The 26,676-nt window shown below is 35.1% G+C and overlaps 1 protein-coding gene across 2 annotated transcripts in view; it reads right to left on the bottom strand.

Annotated features, from left to right (window-relative positions):
- Positions 1–1,788: 1,788 nt before the first annotated feature.
- BCO2 (beta-carotene oxygenase 2) overlaps positions 1,789–26,676 on the bottom strand; it is a 30,527-nt gene continuing 5,639 nt past the window's right edge. For both annotated transcript variants that reach the window (XM_079101623.1, XM_079101622.1), the window contains exons 3-12: positions 24,018–24,229; positions 23,705–23,820; positions 22,738–22,840; positions 19,059–19,187; positions 17,934–18,094; positions 16,874–17,041; positions 7,974–8,111; positions 7,229–7,411; positions 6,646–6,756; positions 1,789–5,567 (exon numbers count right to left, since the gene is read on the bottom strand). In XM_079101623.1, the coding sequence (XP_078957749.1) occupies positions 5,454–5,567; positions 6,646–6,756; positions 7,229–7,411; positions 7,974–8,111; positions 16,874–17,041; positions 17,934–18,094; positions 19,059–19,187; positions 22,738–22,840; positions 23,705–23,820; positions 24,018–24,229 (1,435 nt within the window). In that variant the 3' untranslated portion in view covers positions 1,789–5,453. The remainder of the gene's footprint in view (positions 5,568–6,645; positions 6,757–7,228; positions 7,412–7,973; positions 8,112–16,873; positions 17,042–17,933; positions 18,095–19,058; positions 19,188–22,737; positions 22,841–23,704; positions 23,821–24,017; positions 24,230–26,676) is intronic.

Raw genomic sequence — 26,676 nt, 5'->3', positions numbered from 1 at the left:
TACAAGGAAAGAATTTGAGAAATTGCTTTAAATGTTTGTTTTAGTAAAATATTTCATTGCATTTGCAGCGTTTTTCTCTAAATTATTTTGCCCAAGCTAATTCTACACAAAGGTATTCACCAAATTCACCCTCACTAGTCCTTAGGTTGTACTGTACCTCCTCCCAAATTCATAAGTTGAAGTTCTAAACCCTAGTCCCTCTGAATGTGACTCTTATTTGGTTGGAAGTTTTTTGCAGATATAATTAGTTGGGATGCAGTCTAGTGTGGGCCCTAAATGAATATGACAAGTGAATGACCTTATAAAAAGGGAAAACTTAGCGAAGTGTAGTAGTCAGTACACACCTGTAGTCCCAGGTACTCAGGAAGCTGAGATATAAGGATAGCTTGAGTCTAGGAGTTAGGGGACAGCCCAAACAATAAAAATAAGTAAATAACATAGCAAGACCTCATCTCAATGAAATAAGTGAATAATAAAAAGGGACAGACTTATATAAAGGGAATGCCATGTCAAGCACAGAGACAATGCTTGAGAGAGACCTGAAAGCAAATCACAGCCCTTGGAAGGAACAAATCAACCTTGATGTTACACTTGCAGCTTTCAGCTGTAATTCTTGCTTCACTCACAGGAGTACTTGGGGCCTTTACTCTGTGCTCTGGGCCTTTACTCAGAAGATCAGTTCCTACTAAAAGGACCCATAAGATATTCACATGGACACATATTGGCATGTAGTCCCCCTAGACATCACCCTCCAGTCCTGATTCACTCAGTAAATTAAAAAATGTTTATTTAACATAAATGTCAGACAGTTAAGCCAGAATAACATAATGATGAATAATGAACATAAAGTTCAGTTAGGGAGTCAAAAAGAAATATCATGACAAACTAAAAAAGATTAGTTCTTCCTCAGAAAGTAAAGGAAGGCTTCAGAGAGAAGACAACTTTTGAACTGAATTTTTAAAGAACTTTACCAGATGGATAAGTAGAAAATTGTAAGGAAAAGAAGATAGCAAGAGCAAGGGAAATGTGGGAAAGTGCACCTTGTTTAGTGCCTATTGACAAGTTGTTGGTTACAATGGGGACTGGGTGAGAGATGATACTGAAAACATTGGACACCAAATTACTGAAGGGCTGTGTCACTCTTAAGTGTAAAGGAAAGGAGGCTCCACCTGCCACCTATCTCCCTCATTTCTCTCCAACAGAAGGGAATTTTCATTTGCTTGAATCACATTTCCAGGTACATTTCCTAAGCCGCCTTCACTCACAGGCAAGGTCACAATGTGTGAAAGTTCCAAAGATGGCTGTGGCTTATGGTCTTGAACTATGTTCACAGGAAAAAAAGAAAAAAAAAAAAAAAAAAAAACCAACAAAATCAAAAACAAAACAAACAAAAAAAAAAACTCGTTCCCAACTCCTCTCCTCATGTAGCCCTGGCCATCTTATTCACATTCTCTTCTGCTTCTTTCCTCCCTATGTGCTGCTTTTCAGGTCTAGATTCCAAACCTACTATCATTGGCATTCATATTTCTTCTAACCCACGCACTTGTCTTCTCTCTTTTCCCTGCACTGTACACTATATACACTCTTTCTTTGAATCTCTGGAACCTAGCTAGTGATAGTTGAGCTAGAGAAGAGGCCCTACCTGTGCACTGAACCTTAGTCAATTATGCTCAATTTACCAGAAATTTCTGCATTGGATTACTAGGCACAGTGCTTAGATTATCCAATGTCATTGGCCTTTCTTTTTCTCTCTCTCTCTCTCTCTCTCTCTCTCTCTCTCTCTGTGTGTGTGTGTGTGTGTGTCTGTGTGTGTCTTCTTTAGGAACCTTACAAATAGCAGGGCCAAGACAGAATTCAGGCATCCTTGAGCCAAAAATATTATGATGATACTGCCACTCTTTGTATATTTGAACATCACTCCCTATATATAAGAGTAAGAGATTTAAAATAGGAATGATGACATCAGATCTGTATGCTTCCCAGAAGTCAACCGGAGTCGTCTTTACCTCTCAGGTCTAGCTGAACAGGTTAAACATCCCTAATTTGTCTGAGAAAGTACAATGAATGCCTTTTCAGGGACTCCTGTGAACTATCAGGGAACTTATGCTTCATGGTTGCCTTGGGCTCTTTGCTTCCTCATCTGCTACGTTCATTCTGTTTAACCTCTTCTTGACATTCTGTAGTTGTTTCTATGATTTGCATCTCACAAAAGCAGACATGGGTCTCAGCCCTTTTACTTGTCACAGTGCAAACCCCACACACAGACATTTATATGCATGGAACACTTCACTAAAGAGCTAAAGGTTTGTGAAGTTTGAAATAACTCTTAACAAAAATTAAAGAGGAAAATGACTATGTTGGTCCAGGACTGTACAGAAAACCTAACCATGAGTTCCCAGGTGCCCCAAATTACATGTTTGACAGCCTTCTTCAGCAATAGTCAACATGTAGAGAAAGCCTGGACAGTTAGCTAGCCTCAGATTGGGGTTCAGCCAGGGGAAGGAGGTATAGCTGAAGGAAAAGGAAACAAGGGGTTTTGAGGGTGTCGTCAGGAGTGTGGTTCACTCTGCTCCTTCTGGCTGCTGGTAAAAACTGCTGGGGGTTTAGAAATGTGGAGATGATATGGTCTCTAGTGCCACCTGTTGCCCAACTAAATGAAGAACTACTGGCTTTTCATTCATCTTTGAGAACTATATATCTGGTGATTAGAAGAAATGACTGATTTTAGCCTGTCCCTTAAAACAACGACCTCCAAAGGCCAAGCTAGGGGAAAGGTGGGGATGGGAGAAGGTAGTCTGCAGGAGGGGCAAGCATCTAAAGTAGCATCTGTCATTGGCAGCAGAGAGCCAGTTTAGAGGAGGCCTCCAAGCATCAAAGGACTGGTTTCCTCCCACCAATACCTGAGGACAATGGTAACAGGCAGGTTGTGATGGAGGGAACGAGGTGCTCTTCAGATCTAGATACTATGATCAGTTCTTCTCCCAGGACCTCTGTCATCACCTATCTTTTTTAAAATTTTTATTTGTTTGAATTAGTTATACATGACAGTAGAATGCATTTTGACACATCATACATAAATGGAGTATAACTTCTCATTCTTCTGGTTGTACACGATGTAGAGTTACATAGATCGTGCAATCATATATGCACATAGGGCAATAATATCTGATTCATTCTACTATCATTCCAACCCCCATACCCCTCCCTCTCCTCTGCCCAATCCAAAGTTCCTCCATTCTTTCCTACTCCCCCCATTATGTATCAGCATTTGCTTATCAGAGAAAACATCAGCCTTTGGTTTTTTGAGTTTGGCTTATTTCACTTAGCATGATATTCTCCAGCTCCATCCATTTACCAGCAAATGCCATAATTTCATTCTTCTTTAAAGCTGAGTAATATTCCATTGTGTAATATACTACATTTTTTTATCCATTCATCTGTTGAAGGGCACCTAGATATGGTAAATCGAGCTGCTGTAAACATTGATGTGGCAGTGTCACTGTAGTATGCTTATTAAGTTCTTTGGGTATAAACCAAGGAGTGGGTCAAATGGTGGTTCTATTCCAAGTTTTCTGAGGAATCTCTATACTGCTTTCCAGAGTGGATGCCCCAATCTGCAGTCCCACCAGCAATGTATGAGTGTACCTTTTCTCCTACATCCTTGCCAACACTTATTATTGCTTGTATTCTTAGTAATTGCCATTCTGACTGGAGTAAGATGAAATCTTAATTTTGATTTGCATTTCTCTAATCACTAGAGATGGTGAACATTTCTTCATATATTTGTTGATCGATTGTATTTCTTCTTCTATGTTCAATTCCTTAGCCCATTTATTGACTGGGTTATTTGGTTTTTGGGTGTTATATTTTTTGAGTTCTTTATATATCCTGGAGATTAGTGCTGTATCTGAGGTGTGTGTATAAAGATTTTCTCCTATTCTGTAGGCTCTCTTCATGCTATTGATTGTTTCCTTTGCTGAGAAGAAGCTTTTTTAGTTTGAATCCATCCCATTTTTGATTCTTGATTTTACTTCTTGTGCTTAGTAGGAGTCTTGTTAAGGAAGTCAGGTCCTAAGCTGACATGATGGAGATTTGGGTCTACTTTTTCTTCTATTTGATGAAGGATCTCTGTTCTAGTGCCTAGGTCTTTGATCTACTTTGAGTTTTGGGGTGAGAGAGGTTTAATTTCATTTGGCTACATATGGATTTCCAGTTATCCCAGCACCATTTGTTGAAGAGGCTATCTTTTCTCCAATGTATGTTTTTGGCACCTTTGTCTAGTATTTGATAACCATATTTATGTGGGTTTGTCTGTGTGTCTTCTATCTTGTACCATTGGTCTGTGTCTGTTTTGGTGCCAGTACCATGCTGTTTTTGTTAGTATAGCTCAGTAATATAGTTTAAGATCTGATATTGTGATGCCTCCTGCTTCACTCTTCTTGCTAAGGATTGCCTTGGCTATTCTGGGTCTTATTTTTCCAAATGAATTTTATGATTGCTTTCTCTAATTCTATGAAGAATGTCATTAGGATTTTAACAGGAATTGCATTGAATCTGTATACTGCTTTTGGTAGTATGGCCATTTTGACAATATTAATTCTGCCTTCCCAAAAATATGGGCGATCACTCCATCTTCTAAGGTCTTCAATTTGTCTTTAGTAGTAGTTTTCATTGTAGAGGTCTTTCACCTCTTTTGTTAGATTAATTCCCAAGTTTTTTTTTTTTTTGAGGGTATTGTGAATGGGGTAGTTTTCCTAATTTCTCTTTCAGTGGATTCATCACTGATGTATAGAAATGCATTTGATTTATGAATATTTATTTTATAACCTGCTACTTTACTGAATTCATTTATGAGTTCTAGAAATATTCTGGTGAAATTTTTTGGATCTTCTAAATATAGAATCATGTAGTCCACAAATAGTGATAGTTTGAGCTCTTTTCCTGTTTGTATCCCTTTAATTTCTTTCATCTAATTGCTCTAGCTAGAGTTTCAAAGACCATGTTGAATACAAATGGTGAAAGAGGGGCATTCCTGTCTTGTTCCAGTTTTTAGAGGAAATGCATTCAATTTTTCTCCATTTAGAATGATATTGGCCTTGGGCTTAGCATAGATAGCTTTTATAATGTTTACTGGAACATACCTCATCCACCTATCTGATGGTGTCAAGGACTCCATTTTAGTTTTCTTTCATGTATTCTTAATATCATAGCTAGAGGAAAACATATCCAATAAATGTCTATTTAAAACTCTTCTCAAAAGATTTTATTACACTTGCTTAATGATTTCAAGGATAATCCATAAGAAAATATAAAACTATAATTTTCTCACAAATTATTTTTAACAGGAAATTTAAAACATAATGTCTATGGTTTGGGAAGTAGAAGCTTTCTTCTGTCTTTTCCACAGAACACACTCACTTTAAATCTAGTTCCCAGACCTTGTAGTTGTGCTATCAGATAGGTACAAATGTGCCATGGAACCCATAAGGCATTTGCACAGGTACCTCTGCTCGGCCTAGTTCTTCAAAGTTCCTGGCATCCAAGACAAGGAGAAAATTGCTTTCATTCTAGAAAAGGAAAAACAATACTGAACATTCCCTCTTTTTTCATCAAAAACAAGTCTATCTCTTCCAATGGATGATAAAGTTCCTAAAAAGAGACCACGTCTTACTCATTTTATTTATCTATCACCAGCATCTAGCACAATGCCTCATCTATTCACTCACTAAATATTTTCTGAATTGCTAAACTGGACTGAAAATAAAATTGTGGCTGAATATTTTTACACTTAAACACTAATCACCTTCATAGGATCTCTTTTAGTCTAACAATTGTTTTATTGGCCCTTTGCAGTCTACTAAGAAACATAGAAATTCTTTCTTTTGAATCAGAAATGCCTCCATTTTCATGTTACTTTGGCACTGTTCAAAGGGCAGCATTGCAAAGCAGACTGAGATCTGCTCTTATCGGATCACAGGAGTGCCACGTGCATGGCAAGAGGATGAAACCCTTGGCACATATTACTAATTAATCACAGCACTTTTTCCACCAAACCATTTAATGGCCAAGAATCCTGCACCCCAGGCAGCCACTAACAACTGATCAAAGCTGATACTCAAAGTGAACATATTTGACATGATATTGCCCCAGACAAGGAAGTCAGTAAGTAACATTATTGAGAAACTATACCAAGACATGATATTGGACTTTGAGGTCGGTTCATCGAAACTGGCAACACAGATAGTGGTATAAGTATTAGACAAGAAGCCAATAGACTTATTTACCAGATTTACCACTAAGAGATACGATACAAGTCTCCTTCAACTTCTTTGAACTATAAATTTCACATTTGTAACATGGTATCCCACAAAGTTGTTTTGGTAACTAAGATGATTAAAGTACTTTGTAAATAACAAAATTCCTATGCAAATGTAAATCATTATTGTGATTCTACAAATAGAACTTTAAAACAATAACCAAGTATAGACTTCCATGATAAAAGGATCAGTAAGTAGTAAGAAGGGGAAGAAAAGGAAGATGGTACCACATAGGAATCAAAATAAATTATGGACTGCATCATTAAATATCACCCTCAAACAACTTAATGCTACTTTTTTTCTGACTGGTATTAGAGAAATATATTACCTGGTTGGGAGTTATCACCACAGAAAGAACAACCCCATCATCTTCTTCACTGGCTCCTGGTACTGGAACAAAAATAGGTTCTGAGGGATAAAAGCCATCTTCTCTCCATACCTGCAAGTTCCAAAATAAGTGTTTTCTAAAAGCCCAGTTATGGCTGGGAAGCTTTCACTCCCAGCATGAAGTGGCTGTTGATAGATTGCAACAGTTTAAAAAAAATCAGGCTGAGTTGAATACAGGAGAGGACTGGGGAGCTTTGGTAGCCCCAGATCCCATCACCATCAAGTATTTTTATGTGATTATAATTTCTCATCAACCTGAAATATAGGTGTTTCCAACAACTTTAACCTCACATATTCTCCTAAAATAACATTCAACTTAGAATTGTTTTTCTGGGCTTGGTGTTTGTTCAGATTTCCTAGAGGAAACTTACCCCTATCTTAGATAATGCCATGGTTCTCAGACTGAGGAAAAGAACATGGTTTAGCTGTTTAAATATTAAAGACTCTCAAAAATGAAAGCAAACTAATTCTAAGGGCAGAAAAGATCTTTGGAAAGTTCAGAAAAAGATAAAGATTTTCATTACCTTCAGTGTCTTGTTTACCACATCAACCTTCATCAGAGAATCCCCCACCAAATGCCGAAAGCCACAGCCATAGAAGAAATTATACTTTTTGCCACTGAACTGGCCATAGTTGATCTGAGGAAATTCAATGCCTCCTTCTTCCTCTAGGTCCTCACAATGTAGATTTTCATGAGAGCACCAAATCTAAAAGAGGTCCCAAAAGGATCTGAAGTGGTTGCTTAATTCTTACTTATTTTCTTTAGTGTAGGTCAGTGAGGTGGGCTATTAATACTTCATCACAGGGCTGGATTAAGTAGCATTTTATATCATTTTTATATTGTTGCTCTTTCCATGTGATTGCATAGAATATTATCAGATTTTGTGAAGAAGCTGTCAAGTGGCATGGGAGATGGAAGTAGATTTTTATTCTACCAAAGACACTTGATAGCTGCACAATGATATGTCTGTGGTAAGTACAACTCATCTAGAAGGTGAGATGGGCAATGATAATCTCAAATGATCAGACATTTCACAACAGTTAGAAAGTTGTATATATATCTATTTAAAAACACAAAAAGGATCATCAACACAGTGTGCATTCCTACCCAGTTTCTATGATTCTTGCGCAAGCAAGGTTTCCTGACCTTACCCTGCTCTTCTAAATGTTATGAAACCTATTGGGCACCAAACAGTCTGGAGAAGAGCAAAGAATAAAGTAATACTGCAGCAGTTCAAAGTCTTAGTCTAATGTCTATTCATAGCATACCTTTCCATCACTCTGTTTCACAGCACTGGCTGAAGAATAGGACAATGAACTGAGGTTCTCTCCTACAGGATCATTCTTACTGATATGTAAGGGCAAAACAAACCTTCGAGGGAAAGATATGGCCATTGAATTATAGAGCTGTTGAGAAGAGAGAAATGAAATAAACAGATGAAAAAATTATCATACATAGCAAAACAGCACAGCACACTCCAATAATTTGGATCTAATCAACATTATTGGCATTCCCAAGTAATTATATAAATGATAATTTCCATTCATTCATTCAACAAGCATTTGTTGACTATCTACCATAGGTTAATTACTGTTTTTGACACTAGAGATAACACAGTGAACAAAGCAAAGTCTTAGGCTTCATGTAACTTATATTCCAGTAGTAGAATAATAATAAATAAAAAGTTATATAATATGTTATTTAATTAGCTTCAAATGACCAAATGATTAAAGCCAGAGGTCTGAAGGACTAGAGAACAATGAGAGGTGTGCTGTACTTCAGATCTGGTTGCTCAGATCAGATCCTAGCAGGTCTGGATTGCTCAGCCCCTGAACATTGCTAAGGAAGGCCTGTTTTCATGACTAACCCTTGGATAAGTCCTGGGAACTGAGTCCTTGAAATGTTCTATCTTCTAAAAGTGTTTGTGTACGTGGGAAGCCCTGAATTACTCAGATAGTTTATGTTAACAATTGACTGATAACGAACACCTGACTTCTCCTGGCAGTCTGGAACTTTAGTAACAGGTTTGTCGTGTAGGCGCTGGATTCCTACATGACTGATCCCCAGATGCAATTAACTTAAGAACTTAGTGATTAGGTTTAGTGGCTGAATAGACACAACCGAAGAAAGAATTTTTAAATACTAAGGTAGTAAGAAGAAAATAATCCTCCAAGAAAATGCATAGAAAGAGACAAGGTTGGAAAATACTAACAGGAATAAAATGGCAGAAGGAAAGGGTGAAAGGTACTAATGTAAGTACGCTGCAGTCCCAAAGAAAGGAGGAAATGTAATATCTCCATAACATTGCTGAGGCAAACTTCCAGTCCTTTGGATTAGGACCTCATAGATATGTAATCTGGGAAAAAGAATAAAGCTGCCAGCTATAAAGCTGAGCTACAGCTGCCAGACATGGGAATACTCATTCCCCACAGTACAAATGGTACCATATGCAATATCTGAAGAACTAATGGGTGAAATTTGTCAAAATTATAGAAGGAAATAAAACCATATATTTAAGAATCCTTAAAAATTCAAGTGAAAAAATTAAAAGGAAAGCATTTTAGATATTATAACTTTAAAAAGAAAAAACAGAAAATTTTTAAAGCAGCCAGAGGAGAGAAAAAGATAAACTCAAAGAAACAAAGATTAGATTAACAAATGATTTCTCAATGGGAATAAGAAGACAATAAAATGACATCTTAAAAGAGTCAAAAGAAAATAACTAACATCCTAGAGTTCATTTTTCCAAGAAGGAACAAAAAGTCATTTTTCTGACAAACGAATATCCATCAACAGATGAACAAATAACAAAATGCAGACTCGCAATAGAAAAATATTCAACCTAAAAAAGGAACAAAATTCTGATACATGCTACAACATAAATAAGCCTTGAAAACATTACGTATGTGAAATAAGTCATACACAGAAGGAGAAATATTGTATGACTGCACTTACATGAAGTATGTAAAATATGCGGATTCATGTACCAGCATATTTGAATTAAAACTACTAAAGGATGTTCTGTAATTAGAAAAACGTGTTTCCAGAGAGAAATGTCTGAGGAACTAGAAGGAATTAAAAGCAACAAAAAAGATATAGATGTGGTCAAATGGGGTAGTATGGATAATTATGATTACATAAGGAAATGATAATAAGAATGCCTTCTAGGAATTAAGAGAGAATTAAAATATAGAGTAGAAGATAAACCAGGAATAAACTACTGCAGAGTCCTTGTATTGTCTGAAAAGAAGTAAGCAAACCGCTGGGGAGATAGCTCAGTCGGTAGAGTGCTTGCCTTGTGAGCACAAGGCCCTGGGTTCGATCCCCAGCACCGCCAAAAAAAAAAAAAAAAAAAAGAAGCAAACCAATTTACAATATACTTTAATAACTGCTTATATATTAAAGTCTCTAACTGCTAAAAGAACATGTAACTAGGGGCTGGAGTTGTATGTAGCTCAGTGGTAGAGTGTGCCTAGCACTGTGAGGCACTGGGTTGGATCCTCAGCACCACATAAAAATAAAGAAAGTAAAGGCATTGTGTCCTATACAACTAAAAAAAAAAGTACTTAAATGGAAAGAACATATAACTACCAAAGTAATGGGCAAGGTATGGAGAAGTAGAGGTAGAAATTAAAAAATAAAATATATTCAACCAATGAAGAGAAGGTGAAAAGGGAGGAGAAAAAGAATTACTGTGCAAATAAGAAACAAATAATAAGATGTCATATTTAAACCCTGATATATTAGTGCTTGATTCAACTAAATAGTTCAATTAAAAGTAAGGAACTACCATGGTCGATTTTTAAAATACATGCTGCTTACAAATGCAAATTTTGAAAGATTAAAAGTAAAAGGATAGGAAAGTTATAGTCTGAAAACAGCAAGCAAAAAGTAAATTTCAAGATAAAAAACATTGTTCAGAAGTAAATGTTCAACAAACTAGAAGGGTAAAACAATTCTAAATTCATGTGCACATAATAACAAAGCACCAAAAAGGTTAAAGCAAATATTAGAAGGACTATATGGAGAAACAAAAAAATCTATTTATCTTTCAATAACCACTATAATAACAAGCAATAAGGACAGAGAATATTTGAATATTATTAACCAATGTGATCCAACTGACATATATAAAAATTATATCCAAAATGAAAATATAAATTTTTTAATATGCACATTTTTTAAGATGGCACTTTTTTATAAGATTCAAGGTATTTTATTAACAGCTACTACAAACAGTAAGATAGCTCAATTAAATTACCAAATACAAAATAACATACAAAAATAAGTGGCTTACATATATTCAAACAATCTTTTGGAAGATTTAATGGAAGAAAAGTTTTCATATATAACAGTAACAAAAAATATATTAATGTGTGTGTCAATAAAAATGTGAGACCTATTCAAAATAAAAATTAAAATACCACTGAAGGCAAAAAATAGCCTTCCTACAAATAGAAGGACCATATACTATATAAATTAATTTGTAAATTTAACAAAAATCTCAATGAAAACTTAACAGTTTTAAGTTATATCACCTCATGCTAAATTTAGGGAAAAAATAAACAGAAGTAGGACCAGCACTAAAACACATTAAGGTATTTTTAAAAGCCTAAATAATGTAAGAGTGTCATACTGGTCTATTAGCAAAACAGAATGCCCAAAAGTAAATACACTCTGATGCATACAGAAATTGAATACATAAAGAGAACATCATCTCAAATCACTGGGAAAAAGAAGTAGTCAATCAATGTTATAGGGATAAGTAAAGTAATATCCCTGCCTTACTTCATATATCATGATAAATTCCATATGTACCAAAGATATTTTTTAAATAACACAACCATCAAATAATAAGAATAACACGTGAAAATTGTTTCTTTACAAATCTGAAGTTTGCAAGAGCTATCTAACCTTTCATGACTTAAAATCCCCAAGTCATAAATCATTTCACTGGTACTTTTTTACATAAAAATCATTTTTTTGTGGAAAGAAGCATCATAAACAAACTTTTAAAAAAGACAATTAAGGGAGATATTTATAGCTTATATCACAAACAGCTATCCTTCCTAACATGTAAATTGACAAAATCATAACCCTTTTGAAACATAAAGGAAATAAAATTTGCTATTAATAAACAACAAGATAATTAACTTCACTCATTAAAAAAGAGAAATGAAAATTAAAACTGCGGATGAAAGACTGTTTTTCTTCATTGGCAAAGATCCAAAGTTAGCTAATATACTCTATCAATAGAACTCTGGAGGGGAAAGCATTTTCTCATGTATTCTGACAGCAGTGTGTTAAAGTCACCCAGAATTATTGTGTTGTGTTCTATTTGATTCCTAGAATTGAGAAGGATTTGTTTGATGCACATGAATGCACCATTGTTTGGGGCATAAATATTTACGATTGTTATATCTTCCTGATTTTTGGTTTCCTTAAGCAGTATGAAATGTCCTTCTTTATCCCTTCTGACTAACTTTGGCTTGAAGTCCACTTTATTTGATGTAAGGTTGAAAAACCCCTCTTTTTTTAATGAGTCTTCCTTTTTAATCCAATCTGCCAGTCTGTCTTTTGATTGATGAGTTTAGACCTTTAACATTTAGAGTTATTATTGAGATATGATTTGTATTCCCAGTCATTTGGGCTTATTTTTGGTTTTGAACTTGACTTGATTTCTCCTTTGATTGGCTTTTCCTTAGGGTAGTTCCTCCCTTTGCTGACCTACATTGTTGTTTTTCATTTCCTCCTCATGGAATAGTTTGCTGAGAAAGTTCTTCAGTGCAGGCTTTCTATTTCTAAATTTTTAACTTTATCATGGAAGAATTTTATTTCATCCTCAAATCTGAAGGTCAGTTTTGCTGGGTATAAGATTCTTGGTTGGCAACCATGTTCTTTCAGAGTTGAAATATGTTGTTCCAGGCCCTTCTACCTTTTAGGGTCTGGGCTGAGAAATCTGCTGATATCTGTATTGGTTTTCCCCCATATGTAATCTGATGCTTTTCTCTCACCGCCTTTAAAATTCTATCTTTATTTTGGATGTTAGGCATTTTCATTATAATGTGCCTTGGTGTGTAATTTTGTGCATTTGGTGTTCTGTAAGCCTCTTGTAGTTGATTTTCCTTTTCATTCTTCAGGCTTGAGAAATTTTCTAATATTATTTCATTGACTAGGTTGTTCATTCCTTTGGTTTGTATCTCTGTGCCTTCCTCAATCCCAATAATTCTTAAATTTGGTCTTTTCATGATGTCCCATAGTTCTTGGAGTTTCCATTCATGATTTCTTACCATCTTCTCTGTTTGGTCAACTTTATTTTCAAGATTAAATATTTTGTCTTCATTGTCTGAGGTTCTGTCTTCCAAGTGATCTAGTCTGTTGGTAATGCTTTCTATTGAGCTTTTTATCTGGTTTATTGTTTCCTTCATTTCAAAGATTTCAGGTGTTTTTTTTTTTTTTTCAGAATCTCTCTTTGTTGAAAAGATCTTTTGCTTCCTGCAGTTGCTCTTTCAACTGTTTATTGGCGTGATTTTTCATTGCCTGCATTTACTCTCCTATCTCATCCTTTGCTTCACGAATCATTTTAATTATGTATATTCTGAACTCCTTTTCTGACATTTTTTCTACCATGCTGTCATTGGATTATATTAATATAGAATCTTGGTTTGTTTGGAATACTTTCTTCCCTTGTTTTTTTTTTTTCATGTGTTCACATATATTCTCCTCTAGCAGTGCAGATCTGGGGTATTGCAGTTTTCCCCCATAGGCTTACAGTTACCTTGCAGGTTTCCAAAACCTCTTCTTTAAGGGGAAGGTCAATGTTAGCAGCACCCAGTACAGGCAATATGCAGCCCTAAACCAAACAGCCCTTATGAAGATGTTAACAATATTTTCATAATAAACAGAGAGAATGAGTTCAATTATTATCTACAGTATAACAAATAGATTTGCAATGAGGTCTACAGTTCCTAATGGTGGACAAAGAGGATGGGGAGGGGTGTAGGATATAACTGTTAATGGAAGTGAAAAGAGTATATAGAAATACCAGATCATAGGAAGAGTGAAAGCAGAATCAAAAGAAGTTGGTTGTTAGCATGAGAAAGGAGGAGACTCTGAGAAAACAGGTAAACAAAAGGAAAATAGAGAGAGTGAGAAAAATAAAGAAATGAAAACTTAAAATTTTTCAAAAAGGAGAAAAAAAATCTACACTATAACAGTCATATACTATTCAAACCTCCCAGTCTTCAGTAGCCTGATGCATGAGAGGTACCTGACAATGAGTTTCCAGTCTCCAGCAGGAATTTCAGGATAGGATTGGTCCCACCTAAAGATGGCAGCTTCCACCTCTTGGATAATCCAAGATGGCTGCACTGGCTTCCAAATGTGTTGGCAAATGGGAAGCTGCAGTGCAGGGCATAGGCACCGAGTCCGTGTAGGGTGCAGTCAAGCCAGGGGTCCTGAAGGCGGGGCTGAATCAATCAGGCCAGGGATCCTGCAGGTCCTGGCTGTTGTCCCAAAATGGCAGCAGCCATGTGTAACCAAACCTGCAGGTACTGTGACAATGTACTTCCAGGCAACAGCAGGCAGCTGGCAATCTGCTGGCAGTCTGTGGGCAGTCTACAGGCTACAGGCAGATGACTGGCAGGTAGACTTCAGGCCGTGGGTGATGGGGAGGTGAAAGGCAGGTGGTGGGCAGGCAAGAGGCAGGCAAACGGGCAAATGGCAGATGATAGGTGGCAGTCAGTGAGTGATCTGCACTCAAAAAGTAGGCAATATGCTGGCAGATGGCAGGTGATTGCGGTGGACAAATGGGGTAAACAGCAGGGGATCGATGGGCAGCAAAGACTGCCTCACAGAGAAACAGATTTTCCTCTGCTCCAAACCCAAGTTACCGAGCGAAAAGGAACGCAGCCTCCCTCTAGTCCACCATCTTGGATCTCTCCAAGATGGCACATATTAAACATAAACTTATGTTGGCCCTTAAAGCAAATCTCAATACATTGCAAAGTAGTAAAATCATACAGTAAAATTAACTAGAAGTCAGTGACAAAAACATCCTAGACAAATCTCTGTATGTTTGAAAATAAGAAATAAAGTAATGCTTCATGTTTGTATAAATATGTCAAAATAAACTCTACTGTCAGGTATATCTAAAAAGGAAAAATAAAATTTTTAAAAAAGAAATAAAGATATGTATTTAAAGAAGAAAAGTCAACGAAAATCAGAAAATGCTTTAAAAGTTTAAAAAATAATAAATAACATCAAAACTTGTGGGATGCAGCTAAAGCTATCTCAGAGAAAAGTTTATAACAGCCAAAAGCTTATACTAGAGGGAGAAAAAATGAAAAACAACAAACTAAGAATCACAGCCTTAGTTAAAAGAAGAGTAGCACATTAAATATAAAGAAAGTAGAAAAGAAAATCATAAAAGAAATTGAACTCCAATGTAATAATTGGTTAGTAATGATCAATATTGGACTTGTTATGTAATAATCAATATTGGTTCATCGGTCATGACAAATGTAACATAACAATGCAAGATGTTAGTAACAGGGGGAACTGGCTAGAGAGGGGGTATATGGAAACTCTCTATACTTTCTGCTTACTTTTTTCTTTAAACCTAAAACTTCTCTAAAACATAAATCTATTAACTTATTTTAGGATACAGCAAACAGCATGCTTAATGATAAAATGCTGTGTAATGATTCTGTATATAGAAATCCAAAATAAGTCTGGGGTTGTGACTCAGTGGAAAAGCACTTGCCTACCCCTTATGAGGCACTGGGTTGAATCTTCAACACCACATAAAAAAAAATAAACAAATAAAATAAAGGTATTGTGTCCATCTGTAACTAAAAATACTAAAAAAAAAAAAGGAAGAAAGAAAACCCAGGCAGGGGTTGTGGCTCAGTGGTAGAGCACTTGCCTAGTACATGTAAGGCACTGAGTCCAATCCTCAGCACTACATAAAAATAAATAAATAAAATAAAATATTATATCCATTTACAACTTTAAAAAATCTTTTAAAAAAGAATATCCAGGGCTGGGGGCGTAGCTCAGTGCAAGAGGACTTGCCTAGCATGTGTGAGGCCCTGGGTTTGATTCTCAGCACCACAAATAAATGAATAAAATAAAGATCCATTGACAGCTAAAAAGTATTTTTAAAAAAGAAAATCCAAAATAATCCACAGATGAACTATTTAAACGAATAAATTAATTTAGCAAGATCTCAAGATCAAAATACAAGATCAATTGCATTTCTATATACTAAGAACAAACACAAAATGAAAGCATAAAAGATACCACTTATAGCAATTTCAAAATAAACAAAATATCTAGGACTACTTGTAACCAAAAGATATGTAATGTCCTTATAATGAAAAGTATAACATTACTGAGAGAAATTAAAGAAGACCCAAATAAATGGAAGAATATTCCACATTCATGGTTTAGAAGACTCAACATTGTAAAGATAACAATTATCCTCAAATTGATATATACTTACAATGATCCCAATCAGGTTATTTTTCCTTTGCAAAAACGGACAAGTTGATTCAAAAATTTATGGGTATGCAGAAAGCTAAGAAAAACTCAGTCAATCTTAAAAAAAAAAAGCTAAAAAACTTAAACTACAGATATAAAAACCTACCATAAAGCTACAAGTGAGGTTAGTAACTGTAAGTAAACTTAATAAGTACTGTTTTTAAGATATTTTAAAATAAAACTATAGATGAAAAGTAAAACTAAGGATGAAGCCAATTTATATTCATAATACAAGGGCAATTTTTGCCTTGAATTCAGTATCAGGAAAAAGTGAATCCTTTCAGCCACATGATCTGATACACTGATGGTCCATTTTAATATCCTTCCAGGAAATGTTCACTATGTCCAGTGCTTAAATGTAATACAGAACTACTCACAACTGCTTCACAGCACCTATCTTTACTGTCTTACCATGCTTTCTACTTACTAAGCATTAAGTAAACTGCTTCAAATTATTTTTTAATATTAAATAAACAAATGACAAACCTGTATCTTCAATGCTTTAAAACTACTCTCCCTCCTTGTTTGCAACAAGAGGGCAAGAGAAACAGGTAATTCCAAATACAAAGCCAGATTTTGACTGCTTCACAACTATCTTGATAAGTGACAAATCAGTGATGTTTACCTGATCGAGCCCTTCCCCAGATTTCCTGAGATTTTGTAGTTGGTAAATATCTAGGTTTCTTCCATTATCTTGACAGCACATATCAATTATAATACAGTCTTTGTCCTCAAAGGCATTGATTTGATGAAAAGTAATAAAAGGTTTGCTGTAGTACCTCCCTGGAAGAAGCTGCAGGGGAAAACAGAAACCATGGTTAGTTGGTTTAACAGTTTCTTTTCTTTCTTTCAGGGAACAGATCCACAAAGTTCAAATTAAGGCTACCTCCACTCCTTAGATTGTACACCCAATAGTTATAAAAGTAGAATCCATAATGTAGAAACAAATATGCTTTGATTTAAGCATTGCTTGCTTAAGTCATCTCATTTCATATTAATGAACTGAATCTATTAGATAGAGAACAATCTACTACAACAACTAATTAGAAAGTCCTCATGAAATATGGGCCAATGTTTTAAAGGATAAGTAAATTTTTGACTCTAACTACATGGCTAAATAGAAAATACTGCTACTTAGTAAACCTATTAATTAATTAATTCTTTGAAAAATGCACTCATTACTAAAATTTTTTGTAATGAAATTCAGGTGCAGCAAAATTAGGATAGTATCTACTTAAAAAGTTAAAATGTAATCACACTGATATCCATCAGGAGTATAAAAAGATATTCAACCAACATGCCTGGACTTTGATGGGGTTATTGTACAGACATGTCAGTAACTCACAGAAGCAAATAATGGAAGTATCATTGCAAAAGTTACAGATCTCTCCTGAGTACCACCCTCTTTCGCAACTACTGTGATAGGGAAAATCCATGATAAGAGTTTCCTAGACACCATTTTAATTGAATCAGATAATTAAAAGAATAAAAAACATTTCCTATAATTTTCCAATATTCAAAATATACTGTAGTAATTAATAACTAGCCCAACCAACAAAAGAAGGTGATATTCTTAACTAAGGGTGTCTTAAATAATGCCCAGTGAAGATTTAAAAAATCAACCACAAGGAAATTCACATTTGAGCCCAACCATTTTCATGATAAATAAACTCAAAATACTCCACCTGTCCAGTGCGTTTATCCACCACATGAAACCGAGTATTATACTGAGGTTCCCAACTTAACCCATCTGAAAAGGCCTTTCCTCGAATTTTAGAAGTGACAATTTTCCACAGCTTCATCTTTAGAGGCTGTTCAATGAAGATTATATAGTTCCTTGTCATTCCTAAAAGGTTCCAGCAAACAATAAAATATTATTTAGCAAACTGGACTCATTTGAAATGTGACAATTACAGGACTTGTCTGAATTCCTGGACATATTACTGCTGACCTAAACAAACATCAGTCAGAAGTACTTCTTCACTGTTTCCCAGCTTTGCTATACATATTTCCTGTTCCTACATAAAAAGGGGAACTGCTTAGAATAGCTTGGGTTGAATGCCCTCAGCCCATCTGTCATATTTTTTACATTTAAATTACTTTGGTTTAGGAACAAAGTAAAGAAACATAATATTGAAGTGTCATTTATGACCTATAGATTTACTCCTTAATTCTTTTCTATTTATACCAGGGGTATACACATAGGAACATGGCTACAACAATTTAAAATACAGAAAATAAATATTCTGAATAAAAGTTGAAGGAATCTATGTAGAATATGAATTTCCCAAAAACACATAGTCTAGACCTTTTCATATATGATGATTACTTGTGGGCTTTAAAGTTGCCAAAATTTTGAATTGTCACAATTTTTTAGTAATTTCTTACACTAAAATAACTACCTCTTCAAGAAGTTAACTGGCTAGCACAAGAAGTACATGACTAAATGGAATGAATTTAGCTGGTATAAAAATGCAAGCCTGGAGCCGAGTGATGTGGCACATGCCTGTAATCCCAGTGGCTCAGGAGGCTGAGGCAGGAGGATTGACAGTTCAAAGCCCCGTTCAGCAAAAGCAAGGCACTAAACAACTCAGTGAGACCCTGTCTCTAAATAAAATACAAAATATGGTTGGAGATGTGGCTCAGTGATCAAGTGCCCCTGAGTTCAATCTCCAATACCAAATAAATAAATAAATAAATAAATATTAAATAAAACGCCAGCCTGGTATTATTACCATATTCCAACAAACTATTAACACAGCACTTGCCAAAACAGGGCCCAGTACAATTTAGCTTCTCTCTGGACTCACCAAAGCTGTGGTAATAAGAAGGTTTCATTTTCTCTTCAGAAGCAATAGAACATATCACCTGGGCTCCGTGGATTGTCTCCCCAAGGTCCACCTTCTCTGGAGGAACCCGAATAATATTATAGCAGGAACCTAGAAAACAAAAAGACTTGTCTTCACTGTTTACATACATTCTAGAATAACAAGAAAAAAAAACTTACCCTTGCCAAAGACTTGGAATTTATTAGGCAAACTATAAATAGCTGTTGATGGATTAACTAATATCATGTTTGATAAATCACTGAATGAATAAATAACTATTTAGATGATATTTAATTACCTTCTTGGTATTAGAATTGCCAGTGTGGGTCATGATGAACTTGGGTAACATGGAATTTTGCAATCTTCAATCTTCTTTTGGAATAAGATAACCAAGTAGGTCTTGATTTGCTTATTCTGTAACCACATAATGAGGACCTACTAACTGCAGACACTGTCCTAAATGTTCTAAGCATTATATTCCAGGTACATGTACATAGTAGTATAAAAATCTCTTATTTTATAAAACTCAAATTCTAATAGATCAGTGCATCTGGCAGTAATAAGTATAATGGAAAATAAGCCAGGGAATGAAGATCAGTAGTGACTGTGTAAGGGTGCAGCTACTGTTTGCAATTTTAAATCTGATGGTCTGGGAAGGCTTCACTGAGAAAGTGGCATCTAAAATAAAGACCTGAAGGGAAAGCCTTGAGGTTTATCTGAGAGAAACTCATTCCAGACAGAGGGAAAAGCAAATGCAAGGGTTCTCGCCAGGAACAAGTTTGACGTGTTCAAATAATAGCAGAGACAAGTGTGGTCCTATCAAAATGAACAATGAGGTGAGTCTAAGAGATGATGCCAGAGAGGTGGGAATAGCTTAAAAAGGACAACTCTGGAAGCATAGACACTAAAGTGGGTCAAGAGCAGTAGCAAGAAAACTAATTAATAGGCTCCTGCAATCATTTTAAATTAGAGAGGATGGTAACTAGAAGTAGACTGGCAGCCATGGAGTGGCATGAGATGGTTAAATTTTGGAAATATATTGAAGGCTCTGCTGTAATTACTTTTTAATCAATTAAATGTGGATGTGAGAGAGACATGTGAAGGATGATTCCTAAGTTATTGTCATGAGCAACTATAAAAATGGAGTTACCATAAACTGAAATGAGGAAGACTCGTTTTAAGAAGAAAAGATTCATGGGGAAAGATCAGGAGTTTGGTTTTGAACAAGTTAATTTTGCAATGCCTATTAGACATCCTGGTTAAAAAAAAAAAAATCACTGAGCAACTAGACATAAATAACTGGGGAAGCCCAGTTGGAGATATGGACATGTTTAAGACCCTATTACACATTTATAAAACTCCATGCTTTGCCCAGTGATTAGAGAAATGACAGACAAACTCTATGGTTCCAAGAGCACCATCTCTAACAAATTATTATGAAAGACATATTTTAAATAAGGATTAAAGGATTTTGTTAATTTAAAAATGCTTTTAAAATATCAGGAAAAGCTAACACAATTGAGTTTTCTGTTTCCTAAAGATGGAAATTAATGACAAACACTTTATTACCATGAGAAACACTAAATTTCCCCCAAATGTCACCTAGGTGGTTGAGCTCCCTGGAGCTACATGTACATTGAGTTTCAGTTCCAAAACTTCTCATTAAACCAAATAATCAAGTGAGAAAAAAGAAACAGGTTCAGTATTAGTTGGGATTAGAAGACAAAGGAAACATTTTCTTGTCTCTATAATTGGATTAAGTAACAATTACTCAACTCACTGAATTCAAACACATTAGTCAATGAACTATGGTAACCCCAAGTTTTGAAGGCTTTAGGCAAGGCAAACACACCCAGGAAACACCCAGCAGAGGAAATGCCCAAGAAGATATGACCTGCCCCAGTACTGTGAGTCTATCTGGCAGGCCCTCCAGTTTGTATAAATAGCAACTTAAAGCAAAGTAATCACAAGGCATAGCCCCTTGTGATTGGTTGGATTTCTCAGTGAGCTCCAGGAACACCAAGATCACCCAAGGATCATATTTAAAATGCAGATTTTGGGTCCCCTTTCAGTTCTACTGAACCAGAACCCTTGAAGATAAATGAAACCCAGGGATCTACATTGCTGGCAAGCATTCCAGATGATTCTTAGATGAATTGATGGCTAAGGATCACACATCTGATGACTATTTATTTCGGCATAAGTAATCCTGAATGGTTCAACAGTATCTCTCATATTATGAATGAGTTATAAAGGGATCTACTTGCTTAACAGAGCTAATTAAGAAGTACACCTTTTAATGATCAAAAAAGATGGGTAGACAAAATAACCACTGAATCAGTATATCCATTTGCTGAAATATTTTACCTAGAAGGATGTTTGCTGTTCCTATAACAGTTCTGAAGAATTCATCTCTACCTGGGACTAAAGAAGAGGAAAGGAAGCTGGATGCTAGGGTGTCCAGGGCATCCTACCTATACTTGAGCCAGTAAAAAACAAAACTGCAGTATTCATCTTCATATACATTCAGATGTCTACATATGGAGAAATACAAAGGAGCAACCCACAAAGCCAATTACTCATCAAAAATATACCTTTAACAAAGTTTTTATAGGTTGTATATGGTAGGTTAATTGATACCAACAATAGAAAGATAATCAGAAATATCTAGTACTTATACTAACACACTCCTTTTCAAACAGAGACATACGTACTCAGGTATAGAAACATGAGTTTTCATCTTCCAAGAGAATGGGTAAATAGGTGAAAAGGCTCTTAAGCGAAGGAAAAAATAGTGACTAGGTAGAGACTAGGTATTAAAAAAAACATGTCATCTTCTGTACTCAGTGATGGATTACTAATGAGATGGTCTAATAGCAAACCTTCAGGTGTGAGTCAGGCTTGGAATCAGGTCTGGTCTCAGAGACATGGAAGCTTACCTAAGCAAGTGACTTAAATTTCTTCACAGTTCACTGCCTCATTGATAAAATGGATAAAATGATAACACTTCCTCAGAAAGTCATTATAAGGGTTAAATGAGAAAATACAGAGGAGAATGCTTAACACTGATACATAGCAGTTACTTGACATATGTTAATGATCATCATTAGCTATTAGAAATTTCTGGAGCAGATTGGTAGGCAGTAGTGAAAGCATGTGGATGATCAGTAAAGAGATGTGGTATAAATAGTTGTGAATGCAACCCCACTATGATTTTAACTTCCTTTGTAGTATATTATTCCCCTGACAAAAATAAATTCCTACCTATGTAATAGTCAATGTACTTTCCCTATATCTCTTTGCTGCAGCATTCTAAACTTCTTATACTTACAGTATGGTACTTCTTAAAAATTAAAGTTCAAGATATATTTACTGAAAATCCCTACAACACTTATAAGACAAAGTCACAATGAAACATAAAAATGTAAATTGTGCTGAAAAGGACAAATGGAAAATCAGCTACTAAGCAAAGGTGCAAAAGGACCACAGAACAAATACTTAATCATATATTTAAGCTCAGTAATGTCACTTTGGAAATTTCCTTCTGAATCTTTCAAGGGAAGTTTCATGTGTTTACATCTTAATAACCATAATGGAACAATGGAAGAGGAAGACTGTTAACTCCCAATTATTTCTAAAAATACCTCCATCCCAACTTTACCTTGTGGTCCATAGGAGTTCCCCATATTGTATGCTGTTCCATCTGGATCATAATGAGGATGTGCAGTTGCTCCATTTACAGCAATAAATTTGCTCCAATCCACCTGCAATTTAAAATCATTATAAAGATTTTTAAATGTTACATGCACAAATCTCTACTGACATGCGTAAGTAGTAGGGACATGTAAAATATTTTTTAAATAATATATGAAAACTACAGTGTAAGCCCTAATTTCTTACCTCTGAGAAATCAAAATTAGTTTTCCCACTAAAGAAAAAGAAATTGAATCTAAAGGCCAAAACCCACCACCACCCACCACCAACAACAACCACCTAAATAGATTTATCCAAGATTAAAGGAAAGTTCAAAAGAAGCAAAAGAATTAAAATTAACATTTTAGTCTGAAATTTTATTTTAATTAATATGTTAAAACAATATGGATCTAGACACTCTCTAGTTCAATACTAACTGTTTTGCTAGAAAGAACACAAGCCACCAGGCCTGGTGGTGCACGCCTGTAATCCCAGTGGCTTTGGAGGCTGAGGCAGGATAGTGAGTTCAAAGCCAGCCTCAGCAAAAGTGAGGCACTAAGCAACTCAGTGAGACCCTGTCTCTAAATAAAAGACAAAGGAGGGCTGGGGATGTGGCTCAGTGAATGAGTGCCCCTGAGTTCAATCCCCAGTACCCCCAAAAAAAGAACATAAGCCTACCAAAGTAGATCAGTATTATTCTATTTCTTCTCTATCCTAGCCTTCAGATATTAGGATTAAGTTTTCTACCTTTAAGTGATACTAACCCCACAGTTCATTCTAATCAGGACAGAGGATGAATGTGTCCTGAATCAATGGATAACTTTGTTTATGTGATTAAGCCTCCAATTTCTTCATCAGAGATCTACTATTCTAGAAAGTATTTTGAATGGAAACATTATGATCTATTTTATTCATTTTTTTAACCTATACATTACCTTTTCTATTTTTTCTAGAGTTTCAATGTCCAGTTTATTCATAAAATTGGTCTCAGTGCTTACGTAGAAATCACCCTTGTACTTCACGTAGTTGACATTGGTGTTGTCAGTCATGGCTGAAACCAACATCAGAATTATTTTAGCATAAGAATTTACTGAAGCAGACCCTAAGTATATATTCACAGGGAGAAAAGAGTTTCAACATCCTCTCACACAAAACAAAACATGTTTTTCAAAATTTATATTTGCATAGATTGTGATATAATAATTTAAATAATGGTCACTATCACCTACAAAATTCTGAGCTGCCTACCTGGCTGTTCAAACTTTGACATGAAACGTTCAAAAATATTTTTGCATGGATCAGGAAAAGCCAGTGTGCCAAATTCTGAGATCACAATTCGATTTCCAGCACTGTTGGTCTTGTATGTATCACTCTGTAGAAACTTGCTCCTGTATGTCACTGTGCCTTTCTCCATCCTGAACTGATGAAGCAAAGACATTCCATCAAACCAGTGACTGTACCTGCAAATGGGAGAAAAGAACAGAAAAACATGTATCAGTAAGAAATGCATGCAATCAAAATGAAAGGTAGAGTAACACATCCACCTTTCAAATACAGAGATAAGAGAAATTCAGGAAAGACAGCATTTTGAATATCCTGGGGTTCAACAGTAAAGATCAACTTATGTTCTCCTAAACCTTACCCCTGTCAAAAAATTCATATTTCATAAAGCTAAAGAAAAACCCTAAAGTGTGAATCTTAAGATAATTCTGAAATTTACCCTACAGCCAACAGAACAACTTAAGACATTATAGAAAACTTGGCACCTTCCAAATTAGCACAAATTCCTAAGTTTTTAGAAATACTTACCTTCATAGCTTATATCTACTAAATTTTCCATTACTTTGTATTTTTTCAAATTTGTCACAATTATATAAAGTAAAATAAACAAGATGACTGTCCTTCCTGAATAATCACTTTTATCCTTATACTAGACATGCTCTCCTTAAATGATAGAACATTGAAAAGAATGCTATACTGGGAATTGAACCAGGGGGCACCTTACCTACACCCCCAGCCCTTTTATTTCTTGTAAGAAAAGAAAAAAATTGTGTTCTTGCTTTGAAACATGTTTATCATATGGTCATATCATAAGCTTGACATAGGGAATGCTTAACAATAGGTAAACGAAGGTAACATCATTATCTCAAAAGGCAGTGGTTCTTGGGTCTATTCATGGGCTTTTTATTCATATCATTCATCTATTCACCTATCCATGAACCAAGATCACAATATTTTAATTGTAGAGAATTTATGGTATATTTTGATATCTGGTCACTACCCCTGAAAATTTTTTCAATTTCAATATTTTCTTGACTATTCTTAAATATTTATTTCTCCTTATGAACTTTACTATCAATTTGTCTAACTTCTTTAAACAGCTTGTTGGAGTTTTTATTAAGATTTTGAATTAGATTTACACATTAACTGGTAGAAATGAAATTTTTACAGTGTTGAATCATTCTACTCAAGAACAGGGAATGGCTTCCCATAAAGTGCATCTTTCAAGAAGTTTAAAGTTTGCACATTCCTTCTTAAGTTCGTTTCAAAGTATTTAATCTTTGTTACAATTGAAAATGAAGATTTTCCTATCATTATGTTCTTTAATTACTGTTTGTATCTATGTTGATTTTATACCTATTTACCTTATGTTTATTAAGATTGAGTTTTATTATTGATTCTCTACAGTTTTGCAAGTTTGCTACTATATCGTCTGCAAAAAATAGTAAGTTTTACTTCTTTACTAAGCCTTCTGCCCTTAATGTCGTTGGTCTAACTTCATTTGCTTATAAGTGCTACAATGTTGAACAGCAGTAGAGACACTGACAACCTCTCCTTGTATCTTAGACTTAGAGAAAATGCTTGTAGTAATTCCCAACTTAGTATTACTGGTTTTAGCACAAAAATATTGAGACAGAGATAGAGCCATAGAGATAGATACATATGATATGATAAATATGATATATATACTAAACATATATGTATACATAATTATGGTAAGAAACTGCCAGGCGCAGTGGCATGTCTATAATCCCAGTGGCTCAAGAGGCTAAGGGAGGAGGATCAAGAGTTCAAAGCCAGCCTCAGCAAAAGTGAGGCACGAAGCAACTCAGTGAGACCCTGTCTCTAAATAAAATACAAAATATGGCTGGGGATGTGACTCAGTGATCAAGTGCCCCTGAGTTTAATCCCTGATTACCCACACCCTCTCAAAAAAATAAACTATTCATTAAGTCCTATCTTCTTGAGCAGGTTTTTGAGCAATGGATGTTGAATTTTGACAAGTATTTTTCAACCTACATGGAGATAATTCTATGCTTATTTTTCCAGAGACTTATTAATATGGTTATATGATAATACATGTATATAATGAATCTATTTTGCCTTCTTGAATTACTTCCACCTGATCATAGTGACTTTTATTTTTAATGTGATATTAGATTTTTCTTTCAATAAAATATTTTAGTTACATGTTAATATTATATATTTTGTATTTTTTCATGGGTTTTTATAAATAAAATTAGTCTACAGTTTTCTTTTTTGCACTATCTTTATCCTGTTTAGATATCAACATAATAAAAAAAATGGGAAGTTTCCCTTTATTTTTAATGCTCTAAAATACTTTATAAAGCATTAGGACTACTTCACATCTGAAGGTTTGATAGACTTATATGAAATAATCTGGAGCTTGTGCCCTTCTCCTCCTCCTCCTTCTTCAAATATGTACTTATTGACATTCTCTATTTCTTCTACATAAACTGGTCTTCTTAAACTTTCTATCTCTACCAATTTTATAAATCTGTTTTTCCCTAGAAAATTATCCATTTTGTCAAAGTTTTGAAATTTATATGTTTAGAGACCTACAAAGTCTGGCCTTGAATTTGGTATCCTCCTGCCTCAGCCTCCA

The sequence above is a fragment of the Sciurus vulgaris genome (assembly GCF_902686455.1).
Source record: "Sciurus vulgaris genome assembly, chromosome: 11".
Taxonomy (NCBI): Eukaryota; Metazoa; Chordata; class Mammalia; order Rodentia; family Sciuridae; genus Sciurus; species Sciurus vulgaris.
Note: the sequence above shows the minus strand (reverse complement) of the source record. Positions and strands in the feature narration are given on the sequence as shown.